The 20710-nt window shown below is 45.5% G+C and overlaps 1 protein-coding gene across 1 annotated transcript in view; it reads left to right on the forward strand.

Moving 5' to 3' along the window:
• LOC308334033 (clathrin coat assembly protein AP180-like) overlaps positions 1 to 20710 on the forward strand; it is a gene marked incomplete at its 5' end in the record, with an annotated part of 53534 nt that overhangs the window by 20366 nt on the left and 12458 nt on the right. Inside the window, 11 exons of the mRNA XM_080790611.1 lie at positions 618 to 720; positions 1611 to 1704; positions 4041 to 4152; positions 4887 to 4993; positions 5382 to 5423; positions 7283 to 7359; positions 10608 to 10620; positions 10772 to 10908; positions 12245 to 12318; positions 13454 to 13654; positions 16804 to 16902. Coding sequence (XP_080646737.1) covers positions 618 to 720; positions 1611 to 1704; positions 4041 to 4152; positions 4887 to 4993; positions 5382 to 5423; positions 7283 to 7359; positions 10608 to 10620; positions 10772 to 10908; positions 12245 to 12318; positions 13454 to 13654; positions 16804 to 16902 — 1059 coding nt within the window. The remainder of the gene's footprint in view (positions 1 to 617; positions 721 to 1610; positions 1705 to 4040; positions 4153 to 4886; positions 4994 to 5381; positions 5424 to 7282; positions 7360 to 10607; positions 10621 to 10771; positions 10909 to 12244; positions 12319 to 13453; positions 13655 to 16803; positions 16903 to 20710) is intronic.

Genomic DNA, 20710 nt, shown 5'->3' on the forward strand with positions numbered 1-20710 from the left:
AGCTGCAATGTTTTTTTTTGTTTGACGTTGTTTAATACAATCAGATGTAGGACTTTTCTGTTTGGATGAATGGGCTGTCAAATGGGAAGTTGCACATAGTTAGCACCTTGCTGGCAAGATGGATGCAGTCTGCATATGGTCAATGGGCCGTCCTCAGGCTATGACATGTCCTGTGTGACATTGTGCTATTGGTCGTCCTCAGCCTATGACACGTCCTGTGTGACATTGTGCTATTGGTCGTCCTCAGGCTATGACATGTCCTGTGTGACATTGTGCTATTGGTCGTCCTCAGCCTATGACACGTCCTGTGTGACATTGTGCTATTGGTCGTCCTCAGGCTATGACACGTCCTGTGTGACATTGTGCTATTGGTCGTCCTCAGCCTATGACATGTCCTGTGTGACATTGTGCTATTGGTCGTCCTCACTCAGCCTATATGACACGTCCTGTGTGACATTGTGCTATTGATCGTCCTCAGCCTATATGACATGTCTTGTGTGACATTGTGCTATTGGTCGTCCTCAGCCTATGACATGTCCTGTGTGACATTGTGCTATTGGTCGTCCTCAGCCTATATGACATGTCTTGTGTGACGCTGTGATGTTCCTCGTCCTCAGGCTATGACATGTCCACGTTCATCAGACGGTACGGACGCTACCTAAACGAGAAGGCCTTCGCCTACCGCCAGATGGCGTTCGACTTCACCAAGGTCAAGAAAGGGTAAGTCACCGCGGAGAGTATGTGATGTTTTTTTGGTTAAAACAAAACGTTTTTGTTTTGTTTTAAAGGTTAAATCACTATATTCTGATAGTAATCATTGCTATGGAGTGTGTGTTCAGTAACAGGGTCTCTCCAGCTATCACACTATAGAAATAAAATAAAATAAAAACAAGATTTGTTTGAAAATAACGCAAAATAGTGCAACCCGTTACCTTGAGGAGGTAACAGATGCCCACTTAAATGATGGAGAGTTGGTAACCAAATGGACCCTTATATACTTCATTAACTCGTGTAGAATGAAACCAAATGGACCCCCACCCAGGGTCCATTTTGGTCTCATTTTACGCTCTCAAGAGTAAAATGATTGTAAAAAATCTGGCTTCATTACGTAATCTACAAGAAATGTACACATTGAGAGAGAATGTTTATACATTCTCTCTAAATGTGTAGAATTGTTATTTTGATCAACGTTTTTGCCTGTCATCTCTCCTGTGGTATACCACATCAATACAGCGTGGAATTGTGGACAAAATCTTATCCAACGATAACAACAAAAAAAGATTCTCTAGTTTTGGGTCTGCGAGGCTATGCTGTACATCTCATCGAACGGTGGTCCGTGTGGCTCACATGCCAAATCAATAATGGCCCTCGCCAACCCAGTCTGGCAGTGTGCCGCGGGTTCGACTCCCGATCCCGACGACCTTTAACTGCATGTCACCCCCCCATCTCTCTCCCCCACTTCCTGTCAGCCTACTGTCTGTCCCTCCATACAAAATATAAAATAAAGGCGAAAGCCACAAAAAAGAAATAAAAGAATGGGCCTCGCCCTTGATCTGAAAAGGGTTGAAAACCTGCAGTGATCTAATGTGCTGTCACTCTCTGACCGTCAGTGCCGAGGGCGTGATGCGAACGATGACCACGGAGAAGCTGTTGAAAGGCATGCCCGTTCTGCAGACTCAGATCGACACACTGCTGGAGTTTGACGTGAGTCTGAATATAATATAGACTTCATTCGTTCTGTGTTGTGTTGTGTTGTGTTGTGTTGTGGTTGTGTTGTGGTTGTGTTGTGTTGTGTTGTGGTTGTGTTGTGGTTGTGTTGTGGTTGTGTTGTGGTTGTGTTGTGGTTGTGTTGTGGTTGTGTTGTGGTTGTGTTGTGGTTGTGTTGTGTTGTGTTGTGGTTGTGTTGTGGTTGTGTTGTGTTGTGTTGTGTCGCACTACCGGCTGTCCAACAAAGACATGTTCCAATTTCACGTTGCATTTGTTTGCTGCTGCTTTTAAGCATGAATTTAAGTTGGTGTTTGGTTGTAATTCAACATTGTATGTACGCATTACCTGCATATATCTAGAGTGATTGAGCGTGCGTGCGTGCGTGTGTGGAAACCTCATATTTCCCGAACTACTGTAGCTCAAAGATCGAGCTTGTGGATCTTTGCTTTTGTGTGACGCTGTCGTAGTGTATTGTTGCTCAAGTATAGGGCGGTACCAGTGTTGATTTCGTCGACTAAAACTAAGGCGAAGAATGTTCGTCGACTACCTTTTTTCCACTGGCAAAAACTATTGGAAACTGAATGAAAACTAAGCTATGATGACTAAAACTATAAGACTAAATATATACTGACAATTTCGTCAACAAATAAAAACTTAGACTAAAATGTTAGGAAGGGACTATAGTGGACAAAGAGATCCAGTATAAATAAGTCCTTTTACACTCGACTAAATCACCTGTAGATTTAGTCGACTAAAATCTCATGACATGTAAGTCGACTAAAAATAAACCAACACTAACACATTCCAGGTGACTAAAATGTGACTACAACTAAGTGAAAACTAATCAAAAGACTATGACTAAAACTAAAATAGACATAATTGGCTGCCAAAAACATAAGAAAATAAGAGGTTTCTGCCCGACGACAGCGACGATGTCTGGATAACTTCCCAGCGGCTCACCTTTATATTTGGCTGCATGCGTATTGCTGAGTCATGCTGACACCCAACGACATCAGCACGACTACCTGAAAAATCAATGCAAAGACGTGAATACACACACACACGCACACGCACGCACGCACGCGCGCACACACACGCGCACGCACACACACACGCGCACACACACACACACACGCACACACACACACACACACACACATTCTAAACATTTTTGTCATATTTGAGTCATCTGAAATGCTTCAGTTTTAGTTCATAGTATTATTAGGTGACTATAGTACATATGGAGATTTTAGTCAATTAAATATATACAGTTGTTTGAGTTGACTAAAAATCACACCCCTGTGAAGTGAGGGCCCTCTAATCAATTATTATTGACCGCTGAACCTTGAACCTTGAAACATACCGTAGTTACGTCGCCAAGAACGGTGGTCGCTTATTGGCCAAGGTTTCCACCGACATACCGACTGCCGATTTGCTCAGACACAGATACAGTATCTGTGATACAGTATAGATACAGTATGATGTAAATTCTCCATTCATTGTCAGTGGCATTTAATGTTTGTGTTAAGACGGAATCTACACCGTAGCTGTTTATAGGTGCAGGGGCTGCATGCATGGACTAGAGCGGCCCTCAAAAATGTACTTTGGCGGGCTGTGACATCATCGTAATTATACTGATTTATAGCTTAGCTGCTAAAATATAGCCGATCTACAAGAGCACAACGTGTCAGCTCTTTTCGGAGTGGAACACAACATGGAACACAACATAAAACATGAAATGACTTGTCTTTTAGTTCTATACTGGATGTCTTCTCCACTGGTCCCTCTAGTTTTTTTATATTTGTTGACGAAATTGTCAATAATATTTAGTCATAATAAGTCTTTAGCCTCGGAAACCCAGACGTTTTTATTTCCAGGGAGAGAAAAAAAGTTCACTTCAATTCGGAGCGGACGTCGACGACACTCTCTGCTGATTTCTGATCGTCTGCACCTTTGTTCAATTGACGCACACACACACACACACACACACACACACACACTCCTCTCTCTCTCTCTCTGTCGCTCTAATTAATTAGTCTCATGTCGCACAGCTGCGTCTAGATTCTCCCGGCGGATCCTGCCGGGAGCTGCCTACATATGCATATAGGTGGACCCCAGGCTATATATAGTCTTTGTCATCATAGCTTAGTTTGTATTTAGTATTGAGGAAGTTTTCATCAGTGGAAAAAAAGGTAGTCGCTAAACATATTCCGGCATAGTTTAGTCTCCGAGCCGGCGCTGCACTAGTTTCTTGATAACAGCGCCATGAACACCCCCCCCCCCCCTCTCTCTCTCTCTCTCCTTCTCCTTCTCTCTCTCTCTCTCTCTCCCAGTGCCATCCAAAGGAGCTGAACAATGGCATCATCAACGCGGCGTTCATGCTCCTCTTCAAAGACCTGGTCAAGCTGTTCGCTTCCTACAACGACGGCGTCATCAACCTATTAGGTCCGTTTGGTGGTTTAATTGGCGCGAGAACTATGCACACTTTTCCCTGGGCTGTGTGTGTGTGTGTGCTCCAGTTCCTGTCGATTTGATCCAATGAAAGCTCAATGAAACTGGTCAGATGACCAATGATATCCAATGAAATCAACAGGAACTGCATGGAGCACACACAGCCCAGGAAAAGTGTGGATAGCTGGTGGGAAAAGTGCTCACAGTTTATAATTTTGTAATAGTATAGCCTATCAATACTGCAATATAGAAATACTATCATACAAAATACAAGACCGGAATTCAAAAGGCACTCGAGTAAAAGTATACAAAAGTATTGGCATCAAAGTGTATACGTAAAGTACCAAAAGTTAAATAATATAATCATTATGCAGAATGTCCCATTTAAAGTTTTCGGCTATAACTAGTAGCTAAAGTTTAAAAGAAATTTGTAGTGGAGTAAAAGTAGAATATTTGATTCTGAGATGTATAGTACGAGTAGAAAGTAAAAGTAGTGTCAGTTGGAAATACAGTACAATATTTGAGTAAATCTACTTCCACCACTGGCGAGAATGATCAGTGATCTGTTATTAAAATAACCAACTGGTCCACAAAGATTTAACCTATGGTGATCGAGCCAAATTAAATCTCGGCATCCATTTCATCTTAGTGTATATATCATAATTTAGATCATGTATACTATACTGTATATGTCCTTGTCCTTATAAACTCTTTATGTTTTAATAAAGAGAAATACTTCAAGATGAAGAAACCAGACTGCAAGGAGGCCTTGGAGATCTACAAGCGGTTCCTGACCAGGGTCACAAAGATCGGAGAGTTCATGAAGCTGGCTGAGGTAGGGTGGGACTTGAAGGGAGATGACTATGGATGTGGTTATATGCACCTGAACGTATGGGTCCATTTGTACACTGTGAGAGTTCCCTTTGTACACTGTGAGAGTTCCCTATGTACACTGTGAGAGTTCCCTTTGTACACTGTGAGAGTTCCCTTTGTACACTGTGAGAGTTCCCTTTGTACACTGTGAGAGTTCCCTTTGTACACTGTGAGAGTTCCCTTTGTACACTGTGAGAGTTCCCTTTGTACACTGTGAGAGTTCCCTATGTACACTGTGAGAGTTCCATTTGTACACTGTGAGAGTTCCCTTTGTACACTGTGAGAGTTGTGAGTGATGTCAGCTTTCAGAGCGTTTATTTGTCCAGTGACGTTTTGTTCCCCTTCAACAGACGATTGGAGTCGACAAAAATGACATTCCTGACATCAACTACGTGAGTTCACTCTCTTTATTTCTATCATGCTGGATGGAACAACAGGTCCATAAATGAACATTATACAGTGCACTCACGAGCCTCGGCAGCCACCCCTATCACGCACGCACACACACACACACGCACAGACACACACAGATGTCTCTCACTGCAGCAGCATAATATAACACGATGTTCCTCTCAGTGTCTCCATCCGGGCGTACTATAGTGACCAGCATTATATAACACGATGTTCCTCTCAGTGTCTCCATCCGGGCGTACTATAGTGACCAGCATTATATAACACGATGTTCCTCTCAGTTGTCTCCATCCGGGCGTACTATAGTGACCAGCATTATATAACACGATGTTCCTCTCAGTGTCTCCATCCGGGCGTAGTGACGGATCTAGCGGACTCGGACGATGAGGACTGTATCTTTAAGCATCGTGAGGACCCGGTAACCATATAGCAACGTTGCTGTTGTTGTGTCGGGGTGGCCTGGCGGAGTGCCCGCAGCCTCTGTGGGATGAGAGTGTTTGATCTTTGCGCATGCTCCATGCTCTTACATCGTTATGTATATGGGCTAATTACAGCTGTGTGTGTGTGTGTGCTTTCAAAACTTTCTCCTTGATCACTTTCTAAATTCGCTGTGATGGTTGAAGTGTTAAACAGGTGTTATGTCACTAACTATATATAGTTCTGAATGAGAGTTCGGTAACAGGCAATTCTCTTGAATGCTGGTATGGTACACGCCGCTATACACGGCATGGAAAGAGGGGGTCATTTTGCATTTCTTTCACCTTAGTAAATGCCAGAGCCATATCTAATAGAAGAGTTGCGACGTTGAGGGGGCAGAAACCGAGCGCTCGAGCGCTGTTCATGCAGCCCTGGACTGAGACAAGCTGGAGTTGGAAATACATCGTTTTCAACGAGGGCGGCGCAAACAAGCGCTATTTTAAGCATGTGTGCAACATGACAACTGTTTTAAAGTATTGTACAGTGACAACTAAAGTCTCTTTAATGTTGTTACTAAACAACAATCTAAAATTAAGGTATTTAAGATCATTAAAGCTGGGCTGTTGCCTGAGTCCAATGCATTTCTGCCTGTATACTTCCGGTCCAGGACTTAATTGTCCCAGTTGGTTGTCACCATGCTCAATAGAAGTCCATGTAGGAGAGCCGCCATTGCAGTTTGCGTAACTCTGTCTATATCTAAGGCTCTGGTAAATGCTAACTGCTCCTGATGAGCACATTGTGCAATGTTTTTGTCCCAGTCATATTGACTATAGATCAGTGGTGGAAAGTAGCTAAGTATACATTTACTTAAGTACTAAGTATAAGTATACCATTTTGGGGTATTTCTACCAATTTCCAATATGCTATACTTATACGATGCTATACTCCTCTAGGCCACACACAGATCCAAATAATGTACTTTTAACGCCTGCTTTTTTCAAAACGTTGCAGATTGAATATTATTACAAAACATACATTAAGGTAAACCCTATATACATTTTGACCATTTGAAAACATCCGATCTACAACATTGTGAGGCTGTAGATTTATATATATATATTTACTTTCGCTATTTACTTTTAGCACTTTAAGTATATACATTTTGATACCAACACATTTAATCAGATACCAATCACATTTAGAATTCCGGACCATTTATACGTTGCAGTATTGATACATTTGAGTACCTTTTCCACTTCCCACCACTGACTATTATGCCTATAACACATTGTGTGCCGTTCTTCCCAGTCTGCTGTATATGTATTAAACATTACACGGCAGAGATGTTTTTGCCATGTCATGTCGTGTAACATGTCGACCTGCAGCAGATGAGAGGCTGAGATGTTTTACTGGTTGTCTTCAGGCCCCCAGCAGCATCCTGGAGTCCCTGGAGACACATATGAACGGCCTGGAAGACGTGAAGGGAGGAGGGAAGAAGGGGTAAGACAACCCCGTTTCACACGTTCAAGTCCACTTGTGTTCACCCCCCCCACCCCCCCCCATGACGGTGTGAAATAGACGCACGCTTCTCTTCAGTTTCGTCCCAAGGATGTGGACGGATCTGCTAGATGATCGTATAGCGTCCCAGACAGTAATCGCGCCGGGGGGAAAAAAAACATCCGTATTCCAAACTGTTCTGGTTGTTTCTGTTTCTCCACCATTTCCCTTTTAACCGTCTATACTGCACCTCTCTTCTCATCCTCCTCTTTACGTTTATTCTGGGATCAACCAGGGAAGGGTGAGCATATATATATATACCGTAGGAGGTCTTAGGAAAACATGAACAACCTATAGTTTTAAATTATAGATTTGTAGATCTTCAGCCCAAACCACACCCGGTATAGGGACTCCTTGTTGGAGTTGGGACAAAACCGTTTCAAGGTCAAACACACCAAAGAAACTCATTGCAACTCAATGAGTTGCATTGGTGTGGTGGACATTAAAAGCTGTCTCGTCCCGACCCTTGCCTTTGGTGTGGTTTGAGCTTCAGATTATTTTGAGGTTGTAGATGTGGATCCTCCTCAAGTAGCATGCTCAGTGTTACAGGTGCTCTGAAGGCTCCACTACGTCTCTTCTATGCCCACAAATACCCGATTTTGAAACAAAGATGTGGGCGGAGAGTATAGCTGGCGTGAGCGTGTATAGCTGATAAAAAAATAATATGCATAAACTGGCTAAATAGCACCACTTGCCAACTCAGGACAATGTTTTATTGCAGCTGAAAGAGCTTTATAAGGCAGAGAGAAAGCATGAGTCTAAGTCCGTTGCTCTCCCCATGTCCCCCATATATGGGGACTAGGTTGGTGGAGGGTGTGTAGAGCCCAGGATCACATTAGATGATTGACACAGGGGTGAAAAATGGGTTACAAAATCGTGGGATAAAAATAAAAAAGGCATATATACCAAAATATGATATATCTGAGTTGTGATTTAGAATCAAACCTTTAGAAATACGTTTGAGGGACATAAATAATATGATATTAAAGGTAGCGTATAGGTGATTTTCTTTACTTAAACTAAGTGTTGAAAAGCTCCATATTGTGATAGTAGTCGTTGCTATAGAGTAGTGTACTGTATGTATGTTGCAGTAGCAGGAGTCTCCATGTCTCTCCAGCTTCTTTATTAAACAGAAAAAGCATTTCCAGAAACAGACACTGAAACTAAAACTGGGATACCAATGTTATCCAATCAGGACAGAGAACGCAGTCGAGGATACAGATTAAACAAGTGGAATTGTAAGTGATCACATGAAGAAATGAGCAGACAAAAATTGGACCTGGAACACTATACAAACTTAAGCTCATATAAATAACTGCTCTCTCCTGATTGGCTGACATTTTGTCACCTATATACCTGGAAATGTATTTTCTGATTATTAAAGCGCTTGAGAGACAGGGGGAGACCCCTGTTACTGAACAAACACTATAGCAATGATTACTATCAGAATATATTGATTTAACCAAACAATATCACTTACATTACACTATACCTTTAAAGGTTAAAGCGCTATTGGGGTCCCCCAGGGCACTATACTAAGACCCTGTCCCTTTTCACCACCATTTCCTTTGAACCTTTCACTGTACTTCTCTTCTTTACGTTCATGCTGGGATCACCAGTGAAGGGTGAGCATACCGTATACAACTTCTTAGGAAATCAACCAGCTATAGATTTTAGATTTTAGATTTTACTTTGAGGTTGTATTGTGAACCCCCCTCAAGTAGCATTCTCAGTGTTACAGGTGCTCTGGGTGATTTGTTTTGTTTTTTAAAACAACTAATAAATAATGGTTAAAGGTATATTCAGTGATTTCACTAAAAAAAAAACGTAGGTTTCGTTTTTGGCTAGGAGGCAAAGCCTTTCATCCAATCAGGATAGAGAGCCAAAAACGACAGGGGGTTAACTGGGGACAGGGAGGAACTCCTTATATGGTCAGCACACTCTATAGTAGAGAGGATTATCACAACAAAACAAAAAAAACAAGTGATATTTGAATTAAGTGAAATCACTGAATATACATTTAAAGCCCTAACGGAGCCCCCTGCAGGGTTCTATATATAGGCCCTGTCCTTCAACGTCCAGTTTGCTAATTCACAACTTCTACTAGACTACCTACTTAGATAGTATAGCCTATAGTAGAAGTTGGGTGTCGCGGGGTTGAAACTTTGGTGTTATAGGTCAGCAATCATAGTTGAATGGATGCCACTTTGATTGGAGGTTTGGTCCGGAACTTATATGCTATAGGATTGCTCATGCTCTCATGCTTTCATTTGCAAACTCAAACCTGGAAAGATCCCTTGCGGAAAGGTTTGACTGGCTCTGCCATGGTTGCTGCGGCTTTGTCCCCAGAAAGGTTTGACTGGCTCTGCCAGGCTGCGGCTTTGTCCCCAGAAAGGTTTGACTGGCTCTGCCAGGCTGCGGCTTTGTCCCCAGAAAGGTTTGACTGGCTCTGCCAGGCTGCGGCTTTGTCCCCAGAAAGGTTTGACTTGCTCTGCCAGGTTGTGCTTTGTCGTTGTCGTCCCCCCCGGTCAGCATCTGTGTTTCAAACTCTGGCGTGCTGTTTCTCAACCCGATTCTTCTTCTCGTCCCCTTCTTTACCTTCTTTCTGGAATCCCCAGTGAAGGGTGAGCATGTCATGTATACAACGTCTTAGGAAGTCAACCTGCCTATAGATTTAGATCTAAATCTAGCTTTTAGACGTTGTTGAGGTTGTAGTAGATTGTATTCCCCCGAATCTCACCTCCAGTGAACTGTACTGTTAAAGGTGATATGTGATCATTTGATCGCCCCCATCTGAAATGTATATATATGTATATGTATATGTATGTGTGTATATATATATATATATACATACTTTTTTTGCACTTCAGTTTGTTTTATTTTCTCAGTTCTATTTTGTGTAAAGCCTCATTTACACAATTATTTTGGTCATCTAGTTTTTTATTTGACTTTTCTTTGTTATTATTGAGTCATTAATAAACCTTGTTTTGTCACACATGAGGTATCTATATTTCCTTTAATTTGAAGACGTCTAGAAACTCTTTATTTTTTCGTTTTCTGCGGACACTTATATATAGTTATATATATTATATATATATAGTTCCATGATGTGACGTCTCATGTTTCTTTTCTTCTTCTGTCACGGCTCTATGAAGTCACTGACTGTGTCTCTTGCTTCTCTTCTCTTCCAGGTCTCCGACAAAGGTGAGCAACACGCACGCTTCTCACGAGTCATTTCCTGTAGTATTCGTTCCCTGTGTTGTTGTTGTTGTTGTTTTTTAAATCAGTCTCTCAATCGGCTTGTTGTCCCGCATCCACTGAAACGACGTGTCCTCCCCCCGTCTCGCGTTTCCAGGGCTCTCCGACAAACAACGTGTCTCCGACCTCCACCCCCGCCAAATCCTCCAACGCCGTCCCCACCCTGCAGCCCCCCCCTGGGGAGAGTGCTGCCGCCGCCGCCGCCGCCGCTGCCCCCGAGCCCCCGGTTGAAGAGTGAGTACTGTACAGAACCCTCTAACCCATAGGGGTTCCGGACCTTTCTACTGCCACGGACCCGGGCGGACAGTTCATAAAACGAACTGAATGTATACTATTACTATCGTAAATGTATACTATAAGAGAAGAGACTGTTTTCTCTCCCTATATAGAGCACATAAACGAGCATGAGACTCGACTAAGTTGACTTATTATACTCAGGCCTCGGAGAGTGGCACACACTACAGTACAGTTTATTGGGTCTTAAATAGCAAACACGACAGGGGACAACAAAGGGAAAGGTGGTCTCAGGTTACCCAGCCAGACCCCCTGAAGTCTAAAGTGGTCAACATGTCCATATAAGGTGATGGCCAGGTCACAAAGGCCCAGTAGGACCTCGGCCATTTGCTCACTGTCAACAAGCCAGATCTATTTAGCATACAGAGCTGCAGCTGCCCCAACTCCATCTTTTTTTTTGCACTTTTTTTCTGTTTTTTTTTTGTCTTTTTCTTGCACTATAGATGTTTGTTTATGTCCTTTGTATGTAAGACTGAGAGTGCTCTGAGCAAAATAATTGTCATTGTATTTATACTCTGTATCTATACACATGACAAATAAACCTGAACCTGAATCTGTTTGTCAGAGCAGGAGACAACTAAATGATATAGTTCTAAACAGTTACTTAATGCTATTATTAATGTGAATTGTGGTTCCAAATGACACGACACTGACAAAATAACCTTGATGTCGTCACGCTGCTGCTCGTTGAACACGCGTGAAGATGCAGAGGACTCGCCGGCGATGTCACTGTTATGCTACATGCAGCGCAGAAGTAACACGGACTCGAAAGCCTGTTTATAAACCACAGTCCGTGACGCCTTGCTGACGAAGAGACGAATCCCTATAGCGTTTTCATTTGACCGAGTCAACCTTTCACCGCTGTTAGAGGGAAATCTTGGTGACGCCGTTATATAGATTCAGGGTCGTGGGGAAAACTATATAGGCATATATTCCCTTCCCGTGTACCGGCGCTGGTTTGGAACCTCATGCTCTATAACCCAGAGGTTTCCCAACCACTGGTACGTCGTGTACCACAGTACCGGACGGTGCCGGTTCGCGGCGCACTTGCCACCGGGATACGTGAGAAGGGACTGGCCTATGAATCTATAACCTTGAGTCACAGCGGGGGAAAGTTGACTCGATAGAAGATATACCAAGGAGTCGTGAGTGACGTCATTGACTGTGGCTTATAAACATCTTCGAGTCCATGCTATACATTCGTGTTCCGGACTGAATGTCTCTCTCTCTCCCCATCCCTCTCTCTCTCTCTCTCTCTCTCTCTCCTCTCCATCAGTTCTCTGTTGGACCTGGACCCTCTGTCATCCTCGGGTCCATCAGCACAGTCCACAGCCCCCACGAACTGGGGAGGTGAGTTCCCTTCTTAATTACTCACGACGTGCTTCTCGCATAGAAGAAGGTTGGATTTAAACCCTCACCCTTTCATTTTATTTTGTTCACAAGAGGGAAGTGTCGTAATGTCACTGTTCTTATATAGCCATTGTCCTCATGCTCTTCAGTCGAGGTAATGTTAATTGTACGTAGCATTAATTAAACTGTTTCTTTCTTTTCCGGCGGGCACAGATCTGCTTGGGTCAGGTGAGTTTTTAGCCTTTGTATAGAAGCTCCAGTCTAATCTAACAGCCTGGCCGGCCGCCAGAGAGGAAAAAAAAAAGAACATGGCACTGTACGTTTCTGAGAGACTATAGCTTGTTGACGTTCCCAGAACCAGAAAAACGTTTCTAGGTGCGGACCAAACATGTCAATCGATTTGATCACTCAATCGATTAACATAGTATATTGATTAACATCTGGGATTTTTCTGAAACGTGCAATGGCCACGTTTCTTCTCTGTGGGGCGATCGGGTCCGAGTCTTAAAAAAAGTCACTTTCCGGATCACCTCCTCAGTTGAGAACCTGTATATACCCGACGACACAACGGGCATTTTCCTCCAAAAACATTGCAAACAAACAACAGCAACAACACAATCTTTGGTTGGAGCTGAGAGCAAGGTGACCCGGAAATCAAATTCAATGTCTTATAGTCCATAGTTTGTCTCATGCATAGTGCTGTTCTTCTCTCTGTTCCTAGACTCAGTATAGTGTCTGTCTTTCTTTTTCTCTTTGTCTCTCTCTGCTGTCTCCCCTCTCCCCCTCGCATCGGCATTTGTTCGTTTTCGGTTCATACGGGGGGGGGTGGTCTGTTTTGATTTATTTTCCGTTGGTTACTTAACGGGGCTTATATGTTTGGCACGTTCATTCTGGGCCCTTTCATTTCTATTCTTTACGGTCTAATATAATAAAACAATTGCTTTTTTTTTTTTTTTTTGGGTTACGTTCCCACTGGATTTGATTGGATTTCTTTTGGTTGCTGTCTCCCGACAATAACGGCCACTCTATATCATTTCGGTTACTTGTGGGGTCTTTTATTTTCGTGTGGATTTATTTTGACCGGGGGGCTGTTGAACATACATCCCCACACCCACACCTCGGCCAACCCTCTCAGAGATGATGGGCGACTCCATGCTCGCTGAGCCCACCCTCGCGGCCGAGCCCGCGCCCTCTCCTGCGGCGGCGGCGGCCGCGCCCGCCCCCGCGGCGGCGGCGGCGGCCACGGCGGCAGAACCCGGAGCCTCCCTAGCCCCTCCCACTAGCGCGCCAGTGCCCGCCTCCTCCCCTGCCGCCACCAACATGGACCTGTTGGGAGGTCAGTCAGTCGGTCAGTCAGTCGGTCGGTCGGTCTGTGCTGGGGGCTTCCGGAGAATTCTGAGCCGGAAGAATTGCTCCGGAGAGCTCGGAAACCTATATAAGATCCATCACACACTGCTGCATGCTGCACTGATGAGTGGAGAAGCAAATACTTCTTTACACATACTGTATATTATACATACACACAGCATATATATATATATATATATATATATATATATATTGATAGTATGTATAGACAGTATACTGTGCAATGTGCATATCCTTGCAGAAATTGTGAAGTTGTTTCATGCCAAGCGCGGGTAATAATGTCGGCTGTGCATTTCTGAAGAAAACAACAGCGTGACCTTTTTTTGCATAACAATACAATACAATACAATACAATACAATTTATGGAAACACATGATCTTAACCACTTTCAACCTGCTGCAGGTGTCCCTGTTTGGGTATACGTCATCATTATAAGTGGAGGAAGAGACAGTCAACACTTTCTTTCTTTCTTTCTTTCTTTCGAAATTGCCTCAAACAGAGACACTATATACTGTATGCCTGGGTTCAAAGTGGTCCATTCTGTACAGTGGAACACTCGTATAGTGGCCACACAACAATGCTCTGCAGATATGCTTGTGTTGTGCACACTCACGCTTCTCTTAAAACAAAACAACGGTATAGTAGGCTATTTTGCTTATAGGCCTTGTGCCCGGCGGCGTGTACACACACTATTGAAACGAAATATCTCTCTCTGCTCCGACCGGAGGGAGCTGGTGCAGGGGCGGAGCAGCTCGCAATTCATTTTCAACGGGAGTCCAACATGCGGGTTTCACAGAGCAGCTCTGCTCCGTACTGGCTGTGTGCCGAGCTGCTCTGTGAAACCCAGTGACGCTCGTTGAAAATGAATTGCGAGCTGCTCTGCCCCACCTCTCCTCCCCCCCCTGGAACAGAGAGAGTGATTTCAGTTCAATAGTGTGTCAGGCGCCTCAGTCACGTATGAAAGACAGCTGTCTTCTCGGTGTCTCCTGTGCCCTCGCAATGCTTTTTCAATGGGAGTCAAGTCACGTGGTTTGACGAGACAAGATTGCTCCTTGCTTGGGGGGGGGGGGGGGGGAGGAGGGCAGAAGACATCCATGGAGCAAGCTTGTCTCGTCAAAACCTGCACGTGACTTTGGAAATGCCCCCCCCCCCCCCACCGCCGCGACAGCGAGAGAGAGCACCCTGTCTTTAATATGTGAGTGAAGCCTATACATGCATACATGTATACATGCCCTCCTCCTCCTCCTCCTCCTCCTCCTCACGCTTTCTGGTTTGATAAGCACTCGAATGCTTTTCCCCATCATCAGCTCGGTGAAAAGTAATATCAAACGTTCTCACGCTGCTATACAGTAAGCACAACCGCAAGCGATGCCTCGGCTTTGCTTGACGATCCCTACGCGCTGCTGACCCCTTTTTCAGTTCTTTAGTTTGTAGTTGTTGGTTTTTTTTTGTTGGTTTTCTTTACACACACACACACACACACACACACACACACACACACACACACACTGACGGACGCTATATAGCTGTGTTGAGTTTTTTTCCCCCGGCCCTGCATCGCATTGTGTCTGTGTTGTCATTTTAAGTGTCCGTTATATATCCGTTGTATATATCCCCGTCACGGGGTGTGTGTGTGTGTGTGTGTGTGTGTGCACCCACGGCTTCAAATCCATGATGTCTGTGAGTCACAGTTTCATCGTATCGCGCAGCGAGGCTACTGAAAGGCATTTGATCATTATGATACGTATATCGTCCCGGGTCGGGTATAGGGAAACCGTTTAGCGTGCATGTCCACAACGTGTTAGTTTTTGTTTTTTTTTGTTATGGAGGAAATGAAATAACTTGTGTTCCTATGGATCCAATGCAGCATGGGATCTTCGACAGGGGGTCCCGGGGACCCCTATAGGGGGGCGTTGTCAAGAGTTATACTACAAGGGCCAAAAGCCAAACCGTTGTGTGTTGCAGTTAAAATATCAGATCTACAAGCTCGCAAGGCTCGTAGACTGGCGTATAAAGACAAAGGTCAAATTGAGGAGTGGAGTGGTTAAACATTAACCACTCCACTCCTCTCAGGTCGTTAAGAGGAACACACAGCATACTGATAGTTAAATAAGCTATGATAAAGTTTAGTCTGAAAGACAATTTCATCTGTCTCTCAGCTAAAGGGTCCCTGGCCTGACCAATGTTGAAGAGCCCTGATTTATAGGCCGTTATAATAAAAAATCAAACGTTGAAATATTATAATTATGGAGATACGGTTTCCTGCACCCGACAAGGACGTGAATGTTGTTCGACCGCGGGATACTGTAAGTTGTACGATGAGAATGAAAGAGCCACGACTGTTCCGATTTATTTTCCTTCCAAATGCTTTCCTGCTTATAACTCACCCATGGCCGCACGGACTTAATTAACGTCTATTTCTTTAAATACCCCATGGCGGCGCTCACACAGTGCTGGGGATGCAGATGTTTATAGCCGTTTATCTCGGAAATTACGGCTCAGATCGATCGGATTGAACAAATCGACCATGTTATATTGACCTAAATCCCGGTTACCGGCCGTTTAAAAACAGTAATGCTTCTCAAGACTCTTAAAAAGACATTCATCACATTAGCTTTAGCACACGGTCGCTATAGCTATTTTCGGGGGACCGGAAACGGCCGAGTATTGGTGGCAATATAGCAACAGTGCCCCCCGGCGTTTTAGTGGCCATGAGTGAGTTAGAGGGCTGTATTTTGCGTGTCTTATAAGTACCAGGTCTTATTACCTAACTTGAGTAAACTAAAGACCTGGAGGCGTGACCAATGCTCTTTGGCCACTCAGAATAGCCAAATGGCATTGATCACGCCTCCAGGTCTTTAGTTTACTCAAGTTAGGTAATAAGACCTGGTACTTAAGACACGCAAAATACAGCCCTATATAGTCTCCTTTGTTCCCCACTGACTTTCTCTCTTTTCCTCGTTGGCTCTCCGTTTTTTTCTTCCTGTCTCTTTCTTTCCCTTTCTGTCTTTCTCTCTCTGTCTCTCTCTCTCTCTCTCTGTGTCTCTCTCTCTCTCTCATCTTGCGTGTGCGCGCGTGTGTCACAACGCTGGCTGCGTCGTGTGCGAACGGGCTCAGACGCGTTTGCAACACCTGCTCCGGCCAGCGAGGGCGCTGCAGCAGCCGCCGACGCCGGGGCCGCCTCCACCCCGACCACAGCCACCGACGCCGCAGCCGGTGGGTGTCTGAAAGTGTGCGTGTGTGAGTGTGTGCGTGTGTGTTTGTGTGTGTGTGTGCGTGTGTGTGTGTGTGTGTGTGTGCGTGCGTGCGTGTGTGTGGGCACTTGAACATCAGTAAGTTGCTATAAGGCTATTTTGCGTGTATGCGCAGTTGCGCACACTCGCTCAATGCAGGCTAAATGGCTGTACTGTATGGTGCTGCAGCACAGGGCACCAACCTTGAGGGGGCACCAAGCTTGGGGGGGCACCAAGCTTGAGGGGGCACCAAGCTTGGGGGGGCACCAACCTTGAGGGGGCACCAAGCTTGAGGGGGCACCAAGCTTGAGGGGGCACCAAGCACCAAGTGCCGGCACAAAAGTCAAAGAAGACTCGACTATAACGTGCCTGGCAATTTTCCACGCTGCTTTTTCCATTTATCTCTCTCAGTTCATACACTGCTGAACTCAGGTCAGTGTGAGGATGGGTTTAACTCATCATAGTCGGTATACTGCTGGTCTCAGGTCTGTTTGAAGATGGTTCAGGGGCATCGCATATAGTTGGCACGACTGCTGGTCTCAGATCTGTGTGAAGATGCAGGTTTACTTTAGGGCCTCTATAGTTGGTATACTGCTGGTCTCAGATCTGTGTGAAGATGGTTTACTTTAGGGCCTCTATAGTTGGTACTGCTGGTCTCAGATCTGTGTGAAGATGGTTTACTTTAGGGCCTCTATAGTTGGTATACTGCTGGTCTCAGATCTGTGTGAAGATGGTTTACTTTAGGGCCTCTATAGTTGGTATACTGCTGGTCTCAGATCTGTGTGAAGATGGTTTACTTTAGGGCCTCTATAGTTGGTATACTGCTGGTCTCAGATCTGTGTGAAGATGGTTTACTTTAGGTCCTCTATAGTTGGTATACTGCTGGTCTCAGATCAGTTTGAAGATGGTTTACTTTAGGGCCTCTATAGTTGGTATACTGCTGGTCTCAGATCTGTGTGAAGATGGTTTACTTTAGGGCCTCTATAGTTGGTATACTGCTGGTCTCCGATCTGTGTGAAGATGGTTTACTTTAGGGCCTCTATAGTTGGCACTGCTGGTCTCAGATCTGTGTGAAGATGGTTTAAGTCCTCTATAGTTGACAATGATGCTTTTCTTCCGTCCCATATGAGTGAACAAGGGCTTATCATGATGAGGCCATTGGTTTCCGTGGACTAACTATTAGGACTGCAGTGCGTGCATGGGCACTCTGGGAGTGGGGGAGTTACATTTGCGCCAACTATTCTCTTCTGGTTTTTTTTTACCCGTCCCTGACCTCTGTTTTTACATTTAAATTCATCCTCCTCCTCTCCTCTCCTCTCATCAACATATCATCATTAACCCCCCATGGGCCAGTTGTACAGTTATATCACCGTGAACCATTTATCCCTTTTGTTTTGTGTGTCGTTAATAGTCGCTCATGTCTAACATCCCCCCCAATTGCTCCCTTCCATCACCTCCCGCCCCCCTCCCCTCCCCCAACAACCCCCGCCCTCCCCCCTCCTCCCTCCTCCTCTAAGACCCGTTCGCTCCGTCGGACGGCGCTCCCAACAACATGGCGTCTCCTCCGGGAGGTCTGGACCTGTTCTCCATGATGCCAATGGACGGAGGAGGAGGAGGAGGAGGAGGAGGAGGAGTGGGAGGGGGAGGGCTGGACTCCCTTTGCTTTAGCTCCGCCCCCTCGCCGCTCTTCCCGCCCAACACCATCACCACCTCCGCCGCCATCTCGTCGTCGCCGTCGTCATCGCCCTCCGCCCCCGCTAACAGCTCCGCCCCCTCCTCCAGCGCAGATCTGTTTGGCGGTAAATGTTGTCACGAACAAGACCACGCCTTCTTCCATGCCTGCCGCCTGGGTTTCTCTTCCATAGACGTATATACAAAGATTAGATGCCTCAATTGGCCGCTGCAGTTCATTGGAGGCGCCTCATTGGCCGCTGCAGTTGATTGGAGGCGTGTGTATCGCAGTGTGTAACGAGGAAGTCAAGCGGGAAGTATACGGAAGGCACTCTGCCGTCGCTGCCTGCACTCATGAAGTGCACTATACTGGCCAATCACAGCGCGTCCTTTTCCGGGACTTTTGATCAATTCAATCCAAAGGAACTTTATTGGCATGAGAAAAGAAAAACAAACGGTTTCCGCTCATGCTTCCGCAAAAGCTTGCCTTCTCTCTCTCGATACACACGCCCCAGAGTCGAAGAGGCGTCTGCCTTTCTATGTCTCCTCTCCTCTCCTCTCCTCTCCTCTCCTCTCCTCTCCTCTCCTCTCCTCTCCTCTCCTCTCCTCTCCTCTCCTCTCCTCTCCTCTCCTCTCCTCTCCTCTCCTCTCCTCTCCTCCCCTCTCCTCTCCTCTCCTCTCCTCCTGTCCTTTGATGTTCTCTAGCCAGACTCCATCTCATCTCTTTTTATATCGTTTCCCCAGCTCTTTCTTCTTCTGGTGTTTCTTGTTTCCAACATGTGCTTCATCACACTAATGTCACTGCACATGTTCAGGGGCTTTCTCTTTGATTCCTGCCTCATGCAGGCTGTCTGTATCTCTTTGATTATTCCAGCTGTGACTTTGGACAAAATCAACCTTGGTCACCATTTTGAGCATTTTGTGGGCGTTTCATTTCAAACGCGCGTGCCTGTGCTCGTGCACATTGTTGTTGCGTGTGTGTGTGTGTGTGACTGTGTGTGTGTGTGTGTGTGTGTGTGTGTGTGTGTGTGTGTGTGTGTGTGTGTGTGTGTGTGTGTGTGTGTGTGAGTATAGTGATGTTTGACTCGGTGCCAGACGCCAGCTTCACCTGCACCGCAGAGACTACGCCCAGTGCTGACCTGTTTGCAGCAGGTATACCCCCCACAGCCCTGTCCCCTTCTCTCTCTCTCTCTCTCTCTCTCTCTCTCTCTGTGTGTGTGTGTGTGTGTGTGTGTGTGTATATCTCCGTCTCTCTCCATCGCTCCTTCTCTCTGTCTTTCTCTGCGTCTCTCGTAATCTCTATCTGTCTCGGTGATGTGTGACTGTGTGGGTCTCTCTGTGTGTGTGTGTACACGTCCGTCTCTCTCTCTCTCCCTCGCTCCCTCTCTCCCTCTCTCTCTCTCTGTGTCCATGGCAAGTTGGCATTGATCATGGATCAGGATCAAGGCAGAGTGAGAGTGCTTTCTTGGATACACCCCCCCTCTATCAAACCTACTCAACATCTTCCACTCTGTCCAGCATGTGGAACGTGCACGGCATCTATACAATCGCTGCGGGAGGGAGTGCATGAACTGTGTGCTGTGGTGGCGTGTGTTTACGACTGTACATGTGTGTGTGTGTGTGTGTGTGCACGTTGTAACTCCACATCTCCCCCTTGCCCCCTCCTCCCCAGCGGACATGTTCTCCTCCCCCGCCCCCATGCTCTCGGCGGGCCCCCCTCCCCCTCCCAAAATGGACACGGGGGCCATCATGAACCTGTTTGGTGGTGGGTAAACTTATAACGCACACGACGGCTTCATGGCCTTTCACTTAACTTCAACCTCTCACTTAACTATATATAACTTAAACGTATACAGTACGCCCAGGTGGGCTCTATTGTGCCTCTTCCATACTTCCGTCACAGGTGTTACCACTTGTGTTAATTATAAGGCTCTGTTCCATTTAGTGTATATAGCACAGTGGTTCTCAAACTTTAAAATGTCAAGGACCCCCATAACTCTGAGAGTGTACATTTTGTATACACTCTCAGAGTTACACACCCGTACAGGGCCATTTGGAAACCCCCTCAAGGAACGACGAGGGTCCCTGTTTGAGACCCACTGCAGCAGAGTGTTTCCAGT

Source organism: Protomyctophum bolini, assembly GCF_963924005.1.
Source record: "Protomyctophum bolini genome assembly, chromosome: 19".
Taxonomy (NCBI): Eukaryota; Metazoa; Chordata; class Actinopteri; order Myctophiformes; family Myctophidae; genus Protomyctophum; species Protomyctophum bolini.